Below are 18,553 nucleotides of genomic sequence, written 5' to 3' on the forward strand. Positions count from 1 at the left end.
AGCAATACTGACCCTACGACCTATCTTAGAAAATAGACTAAGGAAAGGCAAACCTACGTTTCTAGCATTTGTGGACTTAGAGGAAGCGTTTGACAATGTTGACTGGAATACGCTCTTTCAAAAACTGAAGGTGGCAGCGGTAAAATACAGGGAGCGACAGGCTATTTACAATTTGTAAACCAGATGGCAGTTATAAGAGTCTAGGGACACGAAAGGGAAGCAGTCGTTGGGAAGGGAGTGAGACAGGGTTGTAGCCTCTCCCCGATGTTATTCAGTCTTTATATTAAGCAAGCAGTGAAGGAAACAAAAGAAAATTCGGAGTAGGTATTAAAATCCATGGAGAGGTTCGCCGATGACATTGTAATTCTGTCAGAGACAGCAAAGGACTTGGAAAAGCAGTTGAACGGAATGGATAATGTTTTGAAATGAGGATATAAGATGAACATGAACAAAAGCAAAACGAGGATAATGGAATGTAGTCGAATTAAGTCGGGTGATGCTGAGGGAATTTGATTAGGAAATGAGACACTTAAAGTAGTAAAGGGGTTTCGCTATTTGGGGAGCAAAATAACTGATGATGGTCGAAGTAGAGAGGATATAAAAAATAGACTGGCAATGACAAGGAAAGCGTTTCTGAAGAAGAAAAAATTTGTTAACATCGAGTATAGATTGAAGTGTCAGGAAGTCATTTCTGAAAGTATTTGTATGGAGTATGGCCATCTATGGAAGTGAAAGATGGACGATAAATAGTTTGGAAAAGAAGAGGATAGAATCTTTCGAAATGTGGTGCTACAGAAGAATGCTGCATATGTGATGGGTAGTTCACGTAACTAATGAGGAGGTATTGAGTAGGTTTGGGGAGAAGAGAAGTTTGTGGCACAACTTGACTAGAAGAAGGGATCGGTTGGTAGGACATGTTCTTTTAGTATTGGAGGGCAGTGTGGAGGGTAAAAATCGTAGAGGGAGACCAAGAGATGACTACACTAATCAGATTCAGAAGGATGTAGGCTGCAGTAGGTACTGGGAGATGAAGAAGCTTGCACAGGATAGAGTAGCATGGAGAGCTGCATCAAACCAGTCTCAGGACTGCAGACCACAACAACAACAGTACCGTAATTCGATTTACGTATCCTTTCTGCAGTTCATTCATTCTGCAACCTTCAAGTAACTTCCTTTCAAGATGAAAATGTGCCCCCCAACATGGCTCTTCGCCTCATAGCCACGTTTATTATCAATTAACACATTAAAAGCCGTGTATCGCATACCCTGAGCGAGATCCAAGGGTGGTACATTGCATTCACAACACTAACTGTAGCGAATACGGAGTCTGGAATGGCACGCAGCCGTCCGTAAACTGAAGCAAACTGGTGCATCGTGGCATTATCGCAGACACCACTGTGTTCTCTTCCCCTGCGACGTAATTGGGCTGCGGCGCAACAGACGCTAATGACGCCACCGTAGACACACGACACGGCTTCTTCTCTTCCCCCCTCTTAATTAAGTCCCCTGCCTCACTGCTGCAGGCGTGCAGAAATGTCTAATTGGTACGCTCTCTCTCTCCCTCCCTCCCTCCCTCCCTCCCTAACCTCCGCCCCCACACCTTCTTCAAATTACTTCTACGCAAGTAAGCTTTAAGTGTGTGTCGGAGCGTACGAATGATCATACTGTAATTTTCTCCCATCCCTGTTGAATTCGGGAATTGGTGCGTATGAAAATGAGCTCTTACTACTCCATTTTCTTTCCCCGCCCTGCGGATTTCACGAGAAGCATGTGGGGAAGGAGGAGTAATATGTTGCCAGGGTCGTTTACGTAATTTAAACTGTCTTTCTATGATGTACAACGCCTCTCTTGTAGCGCCTGCCAGTGTAGTTTGCCGAGCGTGCTCGGACAGGTCTCGCGCCCGGTAAACAATCCCATGGCGATGATTATGAAGAAGAAGAAGAAGAAGAAGAAGAAAAGAAGAAGATGATGATGATGATGATGATGATGATGATGATGATGATGATGATGATGATGATGATGATGATTGGTTTGTGGGGGCGCTACATGCGCGGTCATCAGCACCCGTACAAAGTACCAAATTTTACACAGTCAATTTTTTCTTTTACACAGTCCAATCTAGCCACAGTCACGGGTGGTGGTGGTGGTGGTGGTGGTGGTGGTGGTGGTGGTATAATGAGGGCAACACAAACACCCAGTCCCCGGGCAGAGAAAATCCCCAGCCCGGCCGGGAATCTAGCCCGGGACCCCGTGAATCCCCATGGCGAAACACGCCCCTGTTCTCCGCATCTTCTCTGTCTATTCCGTTAATTTCAAAAGCTGGGACGTTGTCACGCATTAAAACAGTGATCCAGGAAATGTGGAATAAATTTGTTTTGTTTCTGTCGGTGTTCACATAACAATCTCGACTCCTTCGAAATTAACAATGTAACTGTAGTCCAGATGTGGCTTGCATAAAGAGAAATAGTATCCGCAGCATTTGAGAGATTTATACCAAATGAATTGACGAATGACGGAGCTGGTCCTCCATGGTACACGAAGCGGGCTAGAACGCTGTAGCAGAAACAACGAAAAAAACTTGCCAAATTTAAACTCACGCAAAATCCCCAAGCTCGAAATTTAGCGCGGACTTCAATGCGAGATGCTTGTAACAGTTTCCACAACGAAACTTCGTCTCGAAACCTGTCAGAAAATCCAATTAAAGTTCTAAATTATTCACATTACGAAATATGTGCTACAAAAGGCTGATTCTGACCTTAAAAAGCAAGACAAAACTACGACAAAATACAGTGTAGCAGCATTATATTTACCACATAATACACTCCTGGAAATTGAAATAAGAACACCGTGAATTCATTGTGCCAGGAAGGGGAAACTTTATTGACCCATTCCTGGGGTCAGATACATCACATGATCACACTGACAGAACCACAGGCACATAGACACAGGCAACAGAGCATGCACAATGTCGGCACTAGTACAGTGTATATCCACCTTTCGCAGCTATGCAGGCTGCTGTTCTCCCATGGAGACGATCGTAGAGATGCTGGATGTAGTCCTGTGGAACGGCTTGCCATGCCATTTCCACCTGGCGCCTCAGTTGGACCAGCGTTCGTGCTGGACGTGCAGACCGCGTGAGACGACGCTTCATCCAGTCCCAAACATGCTCAATGGGGGACAGATCCGGAGATCTTGCTGGCCAGGGTTGTTGACTTACACCTTCTAGAGCACGTTGGGTGGCACGGGATACATGCGGACGTGCATTGTCCTGTTGGAACAGCAAGGTCCCTTGCCGGTCTAGGAATGGTACAACGATGGGTTCGATGACGGTTTGGATGTACCGTGCACTATTCAGTGTCCCCTCGACGATCACCAAAGGTGTACGGCCAGTGTAGGAGATCGCTCCCCACACCATGATGCCGGGTGTTGGCCCTGTGTGCCTCGGTCGTATGCAGTCCTGATTGTGGCGCTCACCTGCACGGCGCCAAACACGCATACGACCATCATTGGCACCAAGGCAGAAGCGACTCTCATCGCTGAAGACGACACGTCTCCATTCGTCCCTCCATTCACGCCTGTCGCGACACCGCTGGAGGCGGGTTGCACGATGTTGGGGCGTGAGCGGAAGACGGCCTAACGGTGTGCGGGACCGTAGCCCAGCTTCACGGAGACGGTTGCGAATGGTCCTCGCCGATACCCCAGGAGCAAGAGTGTCCCTAATTTGCTGGGAAGTGGCGGTGCGGTCCCCTACGGCACTGCGTAGGATCCTACGGTCTTGGCGTGCATCCGTGCGTCGCTGCGGACCGGTCCCAGGTCGACGGGCACGTGCACCTTCCGCCGACCACTGGCGACAACATCGATGTACTGTGGAGACCTCACGCCCCACGTGTTGAGCAATTCGGCGGTACGTCCACCCGGCCTCCCGCATGCCCACTATACGCCCTCGCTCAAAGTCCGTCAACTGCACATACGGTTCACGTCCACGCAGTCGCGGCATGCTACCAGTGTTAAAGACTGCGATGGAGCTCCGTATGCCACGGCAAACTGGCTGACACTGACGGCGGCGGTGCACAAATGCTGCGCAGCTAGCGCCATTCGACGGCCAACACCGCGGTTCCTGGTGTGTCCGCTGTGCCGTGCTTGAGATCATTGCTTGTACAGTCCTCTCGCAGTGTCCGGAGAAAGTATGGTGGGTTTGACACACCGGTGTCAATGTGTCCTTTTTTCCATTTCCAGGAGTGTACGTTTATTGTATGTATCAAAGGAAACATGTATTTCAGGCCATTGATGATGCTTCCCAAATAGAAGAAGCGAAAGGCGTATGGCAGTAAACAAACTGCCTTCCATTAGTTGCATAGACGGTACATACGTCCACGTCCATAACAAGAGTTAAATATATGTATGATCCAAGGCACTTAGCAGTGAGAGTGTTAATTTCATGCGAAGGGTGGTAGAAAATTTCATTGCCGTATTTTCAAAACTGTGGATTTGCTGCAACTTTTAGGTAGTGTGTGTGTGTGTCTGTGTGTGTGTGTGTGTGTGTGTGTGTGTGTGTGTGTGTGTGTGAACCTTAAACTGTAACTCAGAAAGCTAAACAGGTTAGACCAACACAACGAAGTACAGTCGTTCAAAAGTTCCTGTCGCAAACGCAAGGGCACAAATGAAGGACTGTTTCATCAGAGTAGCCCTTGCTACACGCGGCGCAGACTCGCTTCCAGAGTTATTAATGAGGTTGCAGGAGAGGAATGGTGAGCCAGAGGGAGGTAGCGAATACTTGGCAAGCGAACGCCGTGAGTGTTCCGGACGTTACTGGCTGTCCACGTTCCCACCCACGCAGCGGCTGCCTGCTCTATTTAAACACAACTGCCGCCGCCAGGCGCTTGTGTCTTAGGCTCCCAATATCTAACCGATAGTATAGAAAGAAAACGAGCGATATCTTTGGGCAATGCTCTGATCCTTTTATCAAACACTAAAGAAGACAAGAAATTACCCCTGCCACAGCCCCCCTCATCCCCCCCCCCCTCCCTCGACGAAGATTCTTTACAGCACCAAACTCCCGTATATGTTCCAGATACATTCTAAGACAAAGAATAGATGTACTACGAACGAATTACCCCAGTGCGACGGAAATCTGTAGACGCTATACAGGGTCATTCACGAAGACATGCAGATATTTTAATGTGTTATTCTAAAAGTAAAACTAAAAAAAAAGTTCGTACAAACATAGGTCCGCCGATGTTTAGTTACGGAGTCACTGCTAATAAAATATTTTGCCGGAAGTTTACCAACTTCGCTAATATGAAGCCATCGCAAAACTGTAAGAGGTTAAACTAAAGCACGATTTCCGTTTATTTTATTGTTGTGGGTCTGGTGAGTCTAATAAAACATATCCCACACGTGTATCTGCTGTAGTTTTCCATAACATCCAGAGAAGCAAAGATTATTATACAATTTGTTTACTTTCCATTAAGAATGTAGAAACGTTTATGTCATTGTTGCCAACCGTTAGTGAGTTGTTTCAGTCGTTTCCTGATCTTGAAAACAGTTTTCGGTATTTTTCAGTGAAAAAACGTAACAGCAGTCTATTTAACTGAAACCACATAGTAACTGTTGTAGTTTGTAGATTATTTATGAAATAGGGATGCCTTTCAAATTTTCGACAGAGGAATACGCTGACGTCGAGTTTGTTACGGCAAATTTGATGGTAATGCAACGACTGCAGTAAACTAACATCGCGTACGTTATGGAACTCGGAGGATTCCAAATGCACGAACCATTAGCCCTGTATTCCGAATGTTATGGGATACAGGTTCTCTACCTAGCGTTTCGTCCTCTAACAATTATACAGCCGATATTGAGAATTATTTTAATTTTTCTGATAAGCTAATTTTTTCTTGACTCATATGCCATACAGCGATGTAATTTTTGTAGGTATCTTGAGTGGTACATGTGGATACCGTATGCAAAATGTGTAGCGAGTTGAGTTAATAGTAAGAAAACAATAAATTCAAACTTCGTGTCAGATGTTAAAGTTTTACAGCATCAACAGTGAAACTGTAGAGAGCGACAAACTTTCTTCGTTTCATTATTTTGCGTGGGTACCAGCGAGACAAAATATCGGGTAGGTTTGAAATTGTTTGTAATCTTCGTTGGCAGTTGCCAAATTGTCAGATACAAAATGAATATAGCATGGGTAGGTAATCTGCGCCCCGTGAAGTACAGTGCACGTACAGTATACGGGGGGTACCACAGAAAGTACTCACAGATGTTATTTATGGTAACGAACATTTAAAGCAAGAAGCTTTGTATGGGCATATGCCCTAGCCAGAATGGTTTCAGAGATAATAAAAAAAAATTTAATGTGCATTGTTATTTCCTGTGTTGACTGGTTTAGACTTGTACAACAGTTGCTGAACATTACTACATTCATTTTACAAAGAACTGTATCAATAGAAAAATACGTATTTTTCGCATATTCATCTGTAAGTATTGTCGTACACGTCACGTTATAGCTATTGTACATTTCACAGTAAATTTTCTAAGAAAAAGCTGAAAGGCGGGGGGAGTATCTAGCGGGACTATACGACGGAAATCGACTTGAAGACAACTACACAAAAGGGAAGAGAACGTAGATAACGATAAGAGATATGTACTGTGAGACCTAAGCCGAAGCAGGGCCCTGGGAGTACACGACATTCTCGCCCAAGTACTGGCAGGCCTTGGAAAGCCAGTCCATCTCCTGGGCAAGATGTGAGAGACAACCAAACAAACACGCCAAATTTAAACAGACACAGTGCCCAGAGCCAGTTGAACCATTTATTTGAAGACGACAACAGCAGTAATAATAATGATGATAAATTTCGCGACACCTCGCATTCATCAACAACGGATCAATATCACATAGTGGTCTGTTTCTCGGAAATGAGCCTGATAACATAAATAAAATATCACTATTTTCGGGTATTGAAACGATTCCACCTGGTCCGTAACATATGCTGTGCTACGATTCCTTTTTTTTTAAATCTAAACGGGAACACAGCGACCTAAACACTTCATTCGTCAGGAACTGCCTCAGACTGCTTCCCCTCCCGGCCCCGACTAGCATGGCGAAGTTCTTCGAAATGTGCGCGTCTTACGCTTGGCATCTATTAGTGTGTATACTGACTTAGTTCGTGGTTTAAAATTAAGCCTCAGAGATTTGTTTTTGCCTGCCCCTGCTTTCGCAGTTTTTTACGAACCTGCGCCGTTAGCCGACTGCCAGCTTGGTCTCTGCGAACCGCTGCCCACTGTTCTCTATGCGGACGGCCATTAGTCTGAACGAAGAAGCGGCGCCCTCGTGTTTGTTTTCTCTGGGCAGGGCTGCCAATCTCCCGACACACACACACACACACACACACACACACACACACACACACACACACACACACAGCCCGTGTTGGCTCTGCTGACACTCGATATATCTGAAACGTGTCAACTTTTCCCTGGCCATTAGCGTTGCGCCTGACAAGAGGAAAGAGACGAAAAAAGAAAACACTGTCTCACCTTCAAAGGCTACGTAGGCTGCAGTTGAACAACCGTCGGATCATCATCTAAATTCTCCCGACCAAATTTAAATTCATCTGTTCACTTGGCAACAGTTGAATATGAAGGATCAGAGCCTCACAGTGTATTCTGTAAATCCGCACGAATGTTCTCTGCTTACATACCTTTCTTTACGAAGTACTTAATGACTTCTACAATCTCGATTTTTTCCATCTTGGCAAATCACTACTAGGGAACAACAACAGAGCCACGTCACCGCCACAGCTTTCTTCCAAGAGCACTGACGTGGCACGTGTTTGCAGCCAACAGTCCAGTGAATATCACGTGAACAACTCGTTGCGCTGTCGCTGACCTCTCGTTGTTATTCTGAGAACTGCTCAAACTACCCTCCCACTTCAGACAGAAGGGCGCGTAATTGCATCGACCTTCATCATCGTCGTCTGAACTTGGACTGTTTTTCAGGAATAATGGTATACGATTCCTTTGAAAACAGCACAGGGCCTGTATTTATCAATTCCGAGACGATTGGAAGCTGTTTTGAATGCCAACTGGATTCCTGCACCATATTAGCCACGGTAGCGCGATATTTTGTCCAACCCCTGTGTATACGGGTCAGATGTGACGTTGGTGACGAAATAGACAAGACGTCTTAACACCTGAGTATAGTATTTCAAGGTACGTATCGGAACACTATCGTCGAAATTCCTGCTCGTAGAATCGTACAGGGTGTATCAAAAAGAATCATCCGATTTGGCACGTCTATATTTCTGAAACTAATAAACGTATGTAATGAATTTCGTCAGAATATTTAGCACTGAAGGATGTACAGATGAGGTCATGCAAGATCCAGGATGAGGAGCTGAAATCGGTCTGCAGATTTAAATACCTGGGGTCGTACTTTCACAGGGATGGAGGACTGGAAAGCGAGATAAAACACCGAATAAATTGCGGTTGGAACAACTGGAGGAGAATGAGTGGAGTGTTGTGTGACAAGAAGGTGAGCATTGGGTTGAAAGGGAAAGTGTACAAGTCGGTGGTAAGGCCTGCTATGATATACGGTGCAGAGACGTGGCCGGTCACAGCAGCCCAGGAAAGGAAGGTGGAAGTGGCGGATATGAGGGTGCTGAGGTGGATGCGTGGGGTAACAAGGAAGGACAGGATTAGAAATGAATTTGTTAGAGGAGCTGTGAAAGTGGGACCCATGGGGAGAAAGATACAAGGGACCAGACTAAGGTGGTACGGACACTTACAGAGAAAAGGAAAAGATTACATCGGAAACAGAGTTGAAGATATAAAGATTGAAGGAGCGAGAAGGAGAGGAAGACCGAAGATGAGGTGGGAGGATAAGATTTCCGGGGACCTAAGGGAGAAAGGATGGAAGAAGGGAGAGGTGATGGATAGAGAACTATGGCGTAGAAGGATCCAGAAGAGCAACGCCTACGTGATGTGGGACAAGGCGACGATAAAGAAGAAGAATGATTTTTTTTTATGAACGGGAAGCGCAAAACGTTTATTTCATACCTTCTCACTGGTGTTCAGCATGCCCCCTAGAGATGCACGACATACGTGAGTGCGGTATTGAGATTGATCCCAGACTGCATCGGGCGTGTCTTGAATTACAGCTTCCACAGCTGCTGTTACGCGATGTCTCAGTTAATTCATTGTTGTTGGTAACGAAGGCACACAGAGTCTTTTATAAACCCCCACAAGAAATAATCACATACAGTCAGGTCCGATTACCTTGGAGGCCAGTAATGCAAGGCTGAATTATTTGATCCATGCGACCGATCCACTCTTCAGTAATCCTTTGATTTAAAAATTCCCTCACTTCCAGATGGCAGTGTGGCGGTGTCCCATGTGAAACTCCAGAGTTTGGTTTTTCCAATAGTAAGTTGTTCACGCACATTGTAAGTAGGTTGTTAAGGTTTTTATGTTGGTAACGCCACATAGCGCTCTGTATGAAAATCACTGACTGTGCTGTGTGCAGTCTGTGGCTGGTTTGCATTGTTGTAATATTCACTATTGTAGTGTTGGGCAGTTGGCTGTGAACAGCGCGTAGCGTTGCACAGTTGGAGGTGAGCCGCCAGCAGTGGTGGATGTGGGGAGGGAGATGGCAGAGTTTTGAGTGCGGACGATCTGGACGTGTGTCCATCATATATATAATGACTTTTGAACACTATTAAGGTAACTACATTGTTTGTTCTCTATCAAAATCTTTCATTTGCCAACTATGCCCATCAGTAGTTAGTGCCTTCAGTAGTTTGAATCTTTTATTTACCTGGCAGTATTGGCGCTCGCTGTATTGCAGTAGTTCGAGTAACGAAGATTTTTGTGAGGTAAGTGATTTGTGAAAGGTATAGGTTATTGTTAGTCAGGGCCATTCTTTTGTAGGGATTATTGAAAATCAGTTTCCGTTGCGCTAAAAATATTGTGCGAGATGATCAGAATAAGTAAAGAGAGAAATGTCCGAGTACGTTCAGTTTTGCCCATCTGTTTGGAAATCAAATATCGTAAGAGGTTTACCAGCACAGTAATTCATAACTGTCCAAAGGTGACGTTTCATATATATGAAACCTCTTACGATGTTTGATTTTCAAACAGATGAGCAAAACTGAACGTATTCAGACATTTCTCTCTTTACTCATTCTGATCAACACTAAACTGACACAATATTTTTAGCGCAACGCAATGTCACTTTAAATAATCCCTACAATAGAGTGGCCCTGACTAACAATAACCTATAAGTTTCATGAAAGACTTACCTCAGAAAAATCTTCGTTACTCGAACTGCTGCAATACAGCGAGCGCCACTACTGCCAGCTAACTAAAAGATTCTAACTACGGAAGGCACTAACTACTAATAGGCATAGTTAGCAAATGAAAGATTTGGTGGAGAACAATCAATGTATTTACCTTAATAGTGTTCAAAAGTCATTATATATATATATATATATATAATCAGTTCATGACATCCAGTCTTACAGATTTACTCTTTCTGATGGACACACGTCCAGATCGTCCGCTCTCAAAACTCTGCCATCTCTCTCCCGACATCCACCACTGCTGGCGGCTCACCTTCAACTGCGCAACGCTACGCGCTGTTCACATCCAACTGCTCAACACTGCAATAGCGAATATTACAACAATGCAAACCAGCCACAGACTGCACAGAGCACTGTCAGTTATTTTCATACAGAGCGCTACGTGGCGTTACCAGAATCAAAACCTAAACAGCCTAATTACAACATATCTCAGAAAACATAAGTTACGATTTTATTAAAATCGGATGATTCTTTTTGATACACCCTTTATAATTTTCGATATCTTTTTTTCGTGCATCCGTGAGCGAAAATACAGGGTGCCCAGCGAGGGAGTCCCTGATTTCAAAATTAGATATCTCGGATTGTAAGAGCAGTAGGCGCGTTGAACGAAGTGCAAGCTGTAAGAGCCCTGTACAAAAGTTAGACTCAGGTCTAGAAATAGTTCGAAAAGATGCCAACAGACGGCGTCGTAATCGGACTAGGTAGTGCTAAATAAATAGTGCGCCGGAGCTGAGAGCGATCAGTTGTGCAGTTGAAACGTGAAGAAAGGATTAGCGTACAGAACGAAGAGGTTGAAATCGTGTATTCCATTGAACGTGTTTTTCTGCTGCTGGAATACCACAGGTTAGGTCGGAGACAGCCCTAGCGCATCGAGGCGCAGTTACCAGACAGGGTGTAATGTCCTGAAAGGACTCGATGCGAAAGTCATTCGCGAGCTCTTCGCCATCTGCCAACGGACAGGCCGCGTCGCTGAAGATCTGTCGGCAAATGTTGGCTCCAGGCAAAGTGTAATTACACGGCGGTTGGTCTGAAGTAAACTTGCTGGCGCTGGGATGGATCGGCTTCCATATTCGCCCGATCCGACTTCTTGTGACGACCTTTTGTAGGGCGCGTTGAAAGTCACTTGTCTGTCGGACCCATTCTGCCACACTGGCCGAACTCGAATCGGCGACCTGTGTGGCGTGTGAATCCGTTTCCGCCGAGGCACTACCGCATGTGCCGGCAAATTCCATTGTTCGCTTTTACCACCTCTGTACTCCGAGTGGCGGACGTTCCGGAACGATTGTGTGACGCCATTGCAAATACTGCCTGCAGAAGGCGGGTTTAGTTATGCACGCTGATACTGTAACAGCTGCGCAGCGTCCAGATCCATGTATTAGTAGCTTTTCGTACTATTTCCGAAAGTTTCGTGCAACTTCTGTATGAAATCCTTACAACTTTCACTATAAAAATATCCTGTGTCTGTCCATCTTAGTTTTCGATGTATTTAATTTTAAAAATTAAGGACTGTTTCTCTGGACGTCCTACAAGTTTTCTTCGATCGATGTACCGAAATGTAAATTTCTCCTATGCAGACTAGTTACAGCCTTGTTTGCAACTAGATACATCTACACATACATGATTACTCGGCAATTCACATTTAAGTGCTTGGCAGAGGGTTCATCGAACCACAATCATACTATCTCTCTACCATTCCACTCCCGAACAGCGCGCGGGAAAAACGAACACCTAAACCTTTCTGTTCGAGCTCTGATTTCTCTTATTTTATTTTGATGATCATTCCTACCTATGTAGGTTGGGCTCAACAAAATATTTTCGCATTCGGAAGAGAAAGTTGGTGACTGAAATTTCGTAAATAGATCTCGCCGCGACGAAAAACGTCTTTTGCTTTAATGACTTCCATCCCAACTCGCGTATCATATCTGCCACACTCTCACCCCTATTACGTGATAATACAAAACGAGCTGCCCTTTTTTGCACCCTTTCGATGTCCTCCGTCAAACCCACCTGGTAAGGGTCCCACACCGCGCAGCAATATTTTAACAGAGGACGAACGAGTGTAGTGTAAGCTGTCTCTTTGGTGGTCTTGTTGCATCTTCTAAGTGTCCTGCCAATGAAACGCAACCTTTGGCTCGCCTTCCCGACAATATTATCTATGTGGTCCTTCCAACTGAAGTTGTTCGTAATTTTAACACCCAGGTACTTAGTTGAATTGACAGCCTCGAGAATTGTACTATTTATCGATTACTCGAATTCCAACGGATTTATTTTGGAACTCGTGTGGATCACCTCACACTTTTCGTTATTTAGCGTCAACTGCCACCTGCAATCTTTTCTAAATCGCTTTGCAACTGATACTGGTCTTCGGATGACCTCACTGGATATAAAGCGTTTGTCTATTACTGGTACATTCGAAAGAGGCAGGCAGTCGAGAGTGAGGCGAGCAAATAACGGTAGTGAAGATGCGGCCGGAAATCTGTGCTTTGCCTTAGAGCCACGTCATGCCGATGTTGCAACACGGTTAACTGCACAGTCTTATTTCCTTTATGGTAAAAGGGTGTGTGGGGGGGGGGGGGGGACGTTTAAGTGCTTTGGTGTATTCCAGCTCGGGCGAGTGTCCATAAACTGACGGAAGGCGTTGTGAATGACTGTCAGTGCATCCGGAACATGCCTGTGAATTTTGGACATACGGAGGCTTCCATGAGCGGACATATTGACGCCTTTCACATCTACGGTGACGTGCAACACCTGTAAAGTGTTTCTCCTCGGATGCGTATGTGCAGTTTGGATCACCGGCAGTTCTGTTAGTAGATAGAGGTTCATGTAGTGACTCGTAACACTTCATTTTAGGGAGATCATCGGTTTCCGTACCTACGTTTATTGCTATTATTGACTTATTCCATTGTCATGTACTCGGCTCTTTTGTTTTTAACTGTACCAGTCATTCGTCGTATGTAGTTCAATAAAAGGTCTTGGGACAGCATCAGGTTTGTGGCTAAGGCTCGATATACTCTGATAATAACCACATGATGTGTGAGAAATTGAAAAGTAAAACTACTTACATGGCAAATATAAATAAATGCAGTATTTTCCGAAACTTGTAGTTCGAATTTTTCGTGTTTGTAAAAATTTTAAATTTTAGTAATTTATATATTGGTGAAAAGCTTGGAATGCAGAGCATACGTAATGAATCATAGACTCAGTTAAAAAAACTGTTGACGTAGGATAAAACCCGAGTCTTAAATTTTGAAACTGAGTCTTACATTACATTTTATTAACGCAGTGAACTCCAACGAATAGTGATATTGCCTTTTCAATTTTGCAGCACCAAAATAATCGTATAAAACTCAAAACATTTGTTTTCAAGGAAACGTTAACATTAAATTATAATACTGATTTAAATGATTCCGGTAATAACCAGTGTAATCAAATTACAAATTACATATATAACTGGAAAACTGGTTTTGTTTGTCGATTACAGTTGAATTTTTGAAATTACGTCGTGTTTGCCATCGGCTGTGCTATTTATTACGAGGGTCTTCAGTAAGTAATGCCACACTTTTTTTTTCCCTCTCAGAACATATTTATTGTTCAGAATCACGATTTGGTAACAATATGCGTGAACATGTCTCGTCCGTGTCCTATTTTTCTGCGTAGTTTCCGTCACTTTATATGTCCGTATGCCACCTGTGTGGAAGAGCATGTATTCCCTGCTGGTGGAAGCTCTTGTCCTCTTAAAAGTGTGTTCCCCTTAGAGAATCTTTGCGGCCCAAAGAGATGGAAGTCCTAGGGTGCCGTGTCTGAACTGTAGGATGGATGAGCCAATGATGTCAGACCCAATTTGGCTATATGTTGCCGAGTTCTGAGACTTGTGTGGGCGTGCATTATCGTGTTGGAGCAAGATATCTGCTGGATTCCTGTCCTATCGAACACGTCGGAGACGGCACTAGAGTTTATTCAGAATATTCACATCTGCGTCTTAATTGATGGTTGACCCTCTTAGCACCACATCCCAGAAGACTGTCACCACAGCGGGGTTGTCTCGAATTTCTTCTTTTGTGGTGAATGAGGGTGATGCTACTCCACGGACTGCCTCTTTGTTTCCGGCGCAAAGTGCTGCACCCAGCTTTCGTCTCCCGTAACGATCCGTGACAGAAAGGCCTCTGTCGGCCTCAAAACGCTCCAACGCTCCAACACTTCAGATGGAATGGCCTTTCTTTGAAATCTTCTGGTCCGCTGTGAGCATTCGTGGAATCCATCGTGAGCACATCTTTGAATATCCGAGGGTCTCGATCACTGCAAACGCACTTCCAATCCTGACCGACAACTGTAGAGTCATCTGCCGGAACGGTTCGAAACTTCACCGGCCTACAGGACAAACGTCAAACGTGAAGCACCAACGAGGACGTTTGTTGTGTATATTCATAGCACTTTAGAAAAATGTGGTGCATTACTCATTTGAACGGCCCCCTTGTATAATGGTGAAAAGGTTGGAAAGCAGAGCGTACGTAATGCATTATAGACTCTGTGACAACTATTGACCTAGGATAAAATCCAAGTGTTACATTTTGAAATTTCATCTTACATGAAACTTTAGTAACCCGCTGAACTCGCACAAATGGTGATATTGCCTTCGCTTTTGAATTTTGCAGCGCCAAAATCTCCGTATAAAACTTAAAACATTTGTTTTCAAACAACAATAACATTAAATTATAATACTGATTTAAATGGTTCCAGTAATAACCAGTGCAATCGAATTTCGCATATAACTGGAGAACTCTGTTACCGTCTCATTGAATTTTTTTTTAAATTACGTCGTTTTTGCCGTCGTCTGTACTATTTATTACTATTTCAACGATTGCAGCTTCGACCTTGGACCGTTTTCAGTCAGTCATTTAAATACATCAAACTTGGACGTTCGACGGATGAACACCCTACGTATTTCACCAAACATCCAACAAAAATCTGGGCTGCGAATTACCAAAAATTAATAAATCGCTGAAAGATGCAGCCCCGGTGTGTGAGGTTTTCTGGTTTCTTGGTTGCCGCTGCGCGGGCTAGCCGCGCGGTCTCAGGCACCTTGCCACGGTTCGCGCGGCTGCCCCCGTCGGAAGTTCGAGTCCTCCCCCGGTCCTCCCCCTTAGCATAAGTTAGTTTAAACTACATTACGTAGCGTGTAAGCAGTTTGGTCCCACGGGAACTTCCGCCACCAGAAAATGTCTGTTGCAGGCGTGCGCGCAGCCCCCCTGTGGGACAGCAAGCGGCAAGAGTTCGTGGGGATGCTGACCATCACCGACTTCATCAAGATCCTGCAGATGTACTACACTTCGCCCTCCGCCGCCATCGGCGAACTCGAGGAGCACAAGCTGGACACCTGGAGGGGTGAGTTGGGCAGCCCTACGCCCTGGCCGTTTACCGTTCATCGCCAAGTACCCGGTTGGCACGCTGGACTCTCATTCGGGAGGACGACGGTTCAAACCCACGTCTGGTCACCCTGATTTAGGTTTTCCGTGATTTCCCAAAATCGCTTCAGGGAAATGGCGGGATGGGCCCCTTGAAAGGGTATTTCCTGCACCATACTTCCCTAACCCGAAGAAACGGATGACTTCGCTATTTGGTACAGTCCCTCAAACCAACCAACCAGCCAAGTACCTGGCCATTTGCCTAGTGGTTATAATTCATGTACAGCTACTCACAGAGATCCAGTGCGGGCTTCAATTATCGTATGGCAGCGAAACTCGGTAGATATTCTGTTGCATCTACATCCATACTCCGCAAGCCACTCAACGGTGTGTGGCGGAGGGCACTTTACGTGCCACTGTCATCACCTCCCTTTCCTGTTCCAGTCGCGTACGGTTCGCGCGAAGAACGACTGCCGGAAAGCCTCCGTGCGCGCTGGTATCTCTCTAATTTTACATCCGTGATCTCCTCGGGAGGTATAAGTAGGGGGAAGCAATATATTCGATACCTCATCCAGAAACGCAGCCTCTCGAAACCTTGACAGCAAGCTACACCGCGATGCAGAGCGCCTCTCTTGCAGAGTCTTCCACTCGAGTTTCCTAAACAACGCTATCACGCTTACCAAATAACCCTGTGACGAAACGCGCCGCTCTTCTTTGGATCTTCTGTATCTCCTCCGTCAATCCGATTTGGTACGGATCCCACACTGATGAGCAATACTCAAGTATAGGTCGAACGAGTGCTTTGTAAGCCACCTCCTTTGTTGATGGACTACATTTTCTAAGGACTGCCCCAATGAATCTCATCCTGACACCCGCCTTACCAACAATTAATTTTATATGATCGTTCCACTTCAAATCGTTCCGCACGCATACTCCCAGATATTTTACAGAAGTAACTGCTACCAGTTACAGCTATCATATAATCGTACAATAAAGGATCCTTCTTTCGATGTATTCGCAATACATTACATTTGCCTATCTTCACAAGCTGCGACATCGTCGCGAAAAAACACAGTGACCCGTATGTGTAATAAGTTTTCTTTAATTTCCGTCTATGGTGACAGCTTTCGAAACTAGTGCCATGTCTGGCCTACGACAGAGTCGAAAGGCTCTGTAAACTGAAGCAGCAAATCAGTACCGAGATCTGATGATGGTCTGTTAAACAGAAAAAAATTGTGACCATAGATGGCAATTAAAGGAAACTTATTACATCTGTCTATGTTGCCACTCCCTGCACCAAGTGCCTATCCGCTGCAGGTCTTCCTGCATATCGCTACAATTTTCTAATGGTACAACGGCTCTGTGTTCTGCAGCATCATCCGCGAAAAGCCGCATGGAACTTCGGACACGATCTACTAGGTCATATATATAAAACTAGTTTACACCGGGGGAAAAAATATTTCCAATTTCGGCCACCAAGTGCAAATCTGGCGCTGTGAATGCGAGAAAGACGTACAGCAATGTTCCCATTGTATGAATTAGGACTGGGACGTGAGCAGAAAAAGTGAAACAATTGAGGAAGACATAATGTTGATTTTATTACTAACTGTCGCTTTTACAATTTGGTCATTGGTCATTATGAGCAGTGGAGTCTTCGATGGTATGCCCCCTTGGTAAAGTGATGTGATCAATAGTTGCTACGCAATGTGTTACTGTGTGCTTGCCTTAAAATCGGGCAGGGACCGAACGTGTGTCTGGCAAACACATCCTTTCAGATATTGCCAGGGACAAAAGTCACATGTATTCAGATCAGGTGGTGTTGCAGTCGATGCATCTGGAAAACCTCTGGAGGTAATTTTGTCGTGTCTCGTTGTCACTGCAGGCTTTTACCATGGGAAGCAAGGAGAGGATGTTGGTTGAATGCCAGTATCAAGTTTCTGTAACACAAACTGCATACATATGTTAAATTGGTTCTTTATTCATAAGAATAGAAAATTGTTTAACTCGAGATACTCCATGTGTTGTACTTAACCAGCAGTGGGGTGTTGTATCACAAGTCCGCTATGTGTGCGGCTCCCGTTGTTACTTGCTGCCTGCAACTGCAAGTGGCTGGGCTGCGACTGATGTCTCGGTGTCTCAACGGATGACAGACTGGAACCGCCCGGGTGGCCCTTCGGTCTGCGGCGGCGGTCTAAGTACTGATGGCCGAGAGGGCGTCGGCGGCGTGTTTCTTGCGAGTCTGTCTTTGGCCTCGGTCGATCTTCTCGTAACCTCTTTGCCGCAGTGGTGTGATGGCGCCTGCTTACACCAGCACAGATGACACATTCGTGGAGGTCGCATTAAGCAGAGCGAGCGATGTGAGGTGTTGACCGATCTCCGATGAAATCAGTGGTTCCCGTGCAGTACTGCTCTCCCGAAGCACGAATTGCGTTCTGTACAAGGTGGTCTCGATAACGTGGAGGCGCGATACGTCGTGGTACACCTAACAGGCACTCTGTGTGTTTTCTCTGGAAAGAGGAACGGATCGAGAATAAAGGTACTTGTGAATCCACACGACACTCACATACGGCGAGTGCAGTGGCCCTTAGTCCACAACACGCAGTTTAACAGTACTCCAGTTTTGGCAGTTCTGTGTGTTTATTGTGATGTGTAGCGTAAATTGGGCCTCATCACTCTGTGGAATATTGACCTTTCACGTGTCATCAGACACGAAGACCGAGCTGGCCGGTGTAGCCGAGCGGTTCTAGGCACTTGAGTTTGGAACCGCGCGACCGCTACGGTCGCAGG

General features: G+C 45.3%; 1 protein-coding gene across 1 annotated transcript in view; it reads left to right on the top strand.

Annotated features, from left to right (window-relative positions):
- The window catches only part of LOC126295071 (5'-AMP-activated protein kinase subunit gamma-2-like), a gene marked incomplete at its 5' end in the record, with an annotated part of 207,609 nt that overhangs the window by 160,287 nt on the left and 28,769 nt on the right, over positions 1–18,553 (top strand). Inside the window, one exon of the mRNA XM_049987317.1 lies at positions 15,594–15,746. Within this exon, the coding sequence (XP_049843274.1) occupies positions 15,594–15,746 (153 nt within the window). The remainder of the gene's footprint in view (positions 1–15,593; positions 15,747–18,553) is intronic.

The sequence above is a fragment of the Schistocerca gregaria genome, chromosome 11 (assembly GCF_023897955.1).
Source record: "Schistocerca gregaria isolate iqSchGreg1 chromosome 11, iqSchGreg1.2, whole genome shotgun sequence".
In the NCBI taxonomy this organism is placed as follows: domain Eukaryota; kingdom Metazoa; phylum Arthropoda; class Insecta; order Orthoptera; family Acrididae; genus Schistocerca; species Schistocerca gregaria.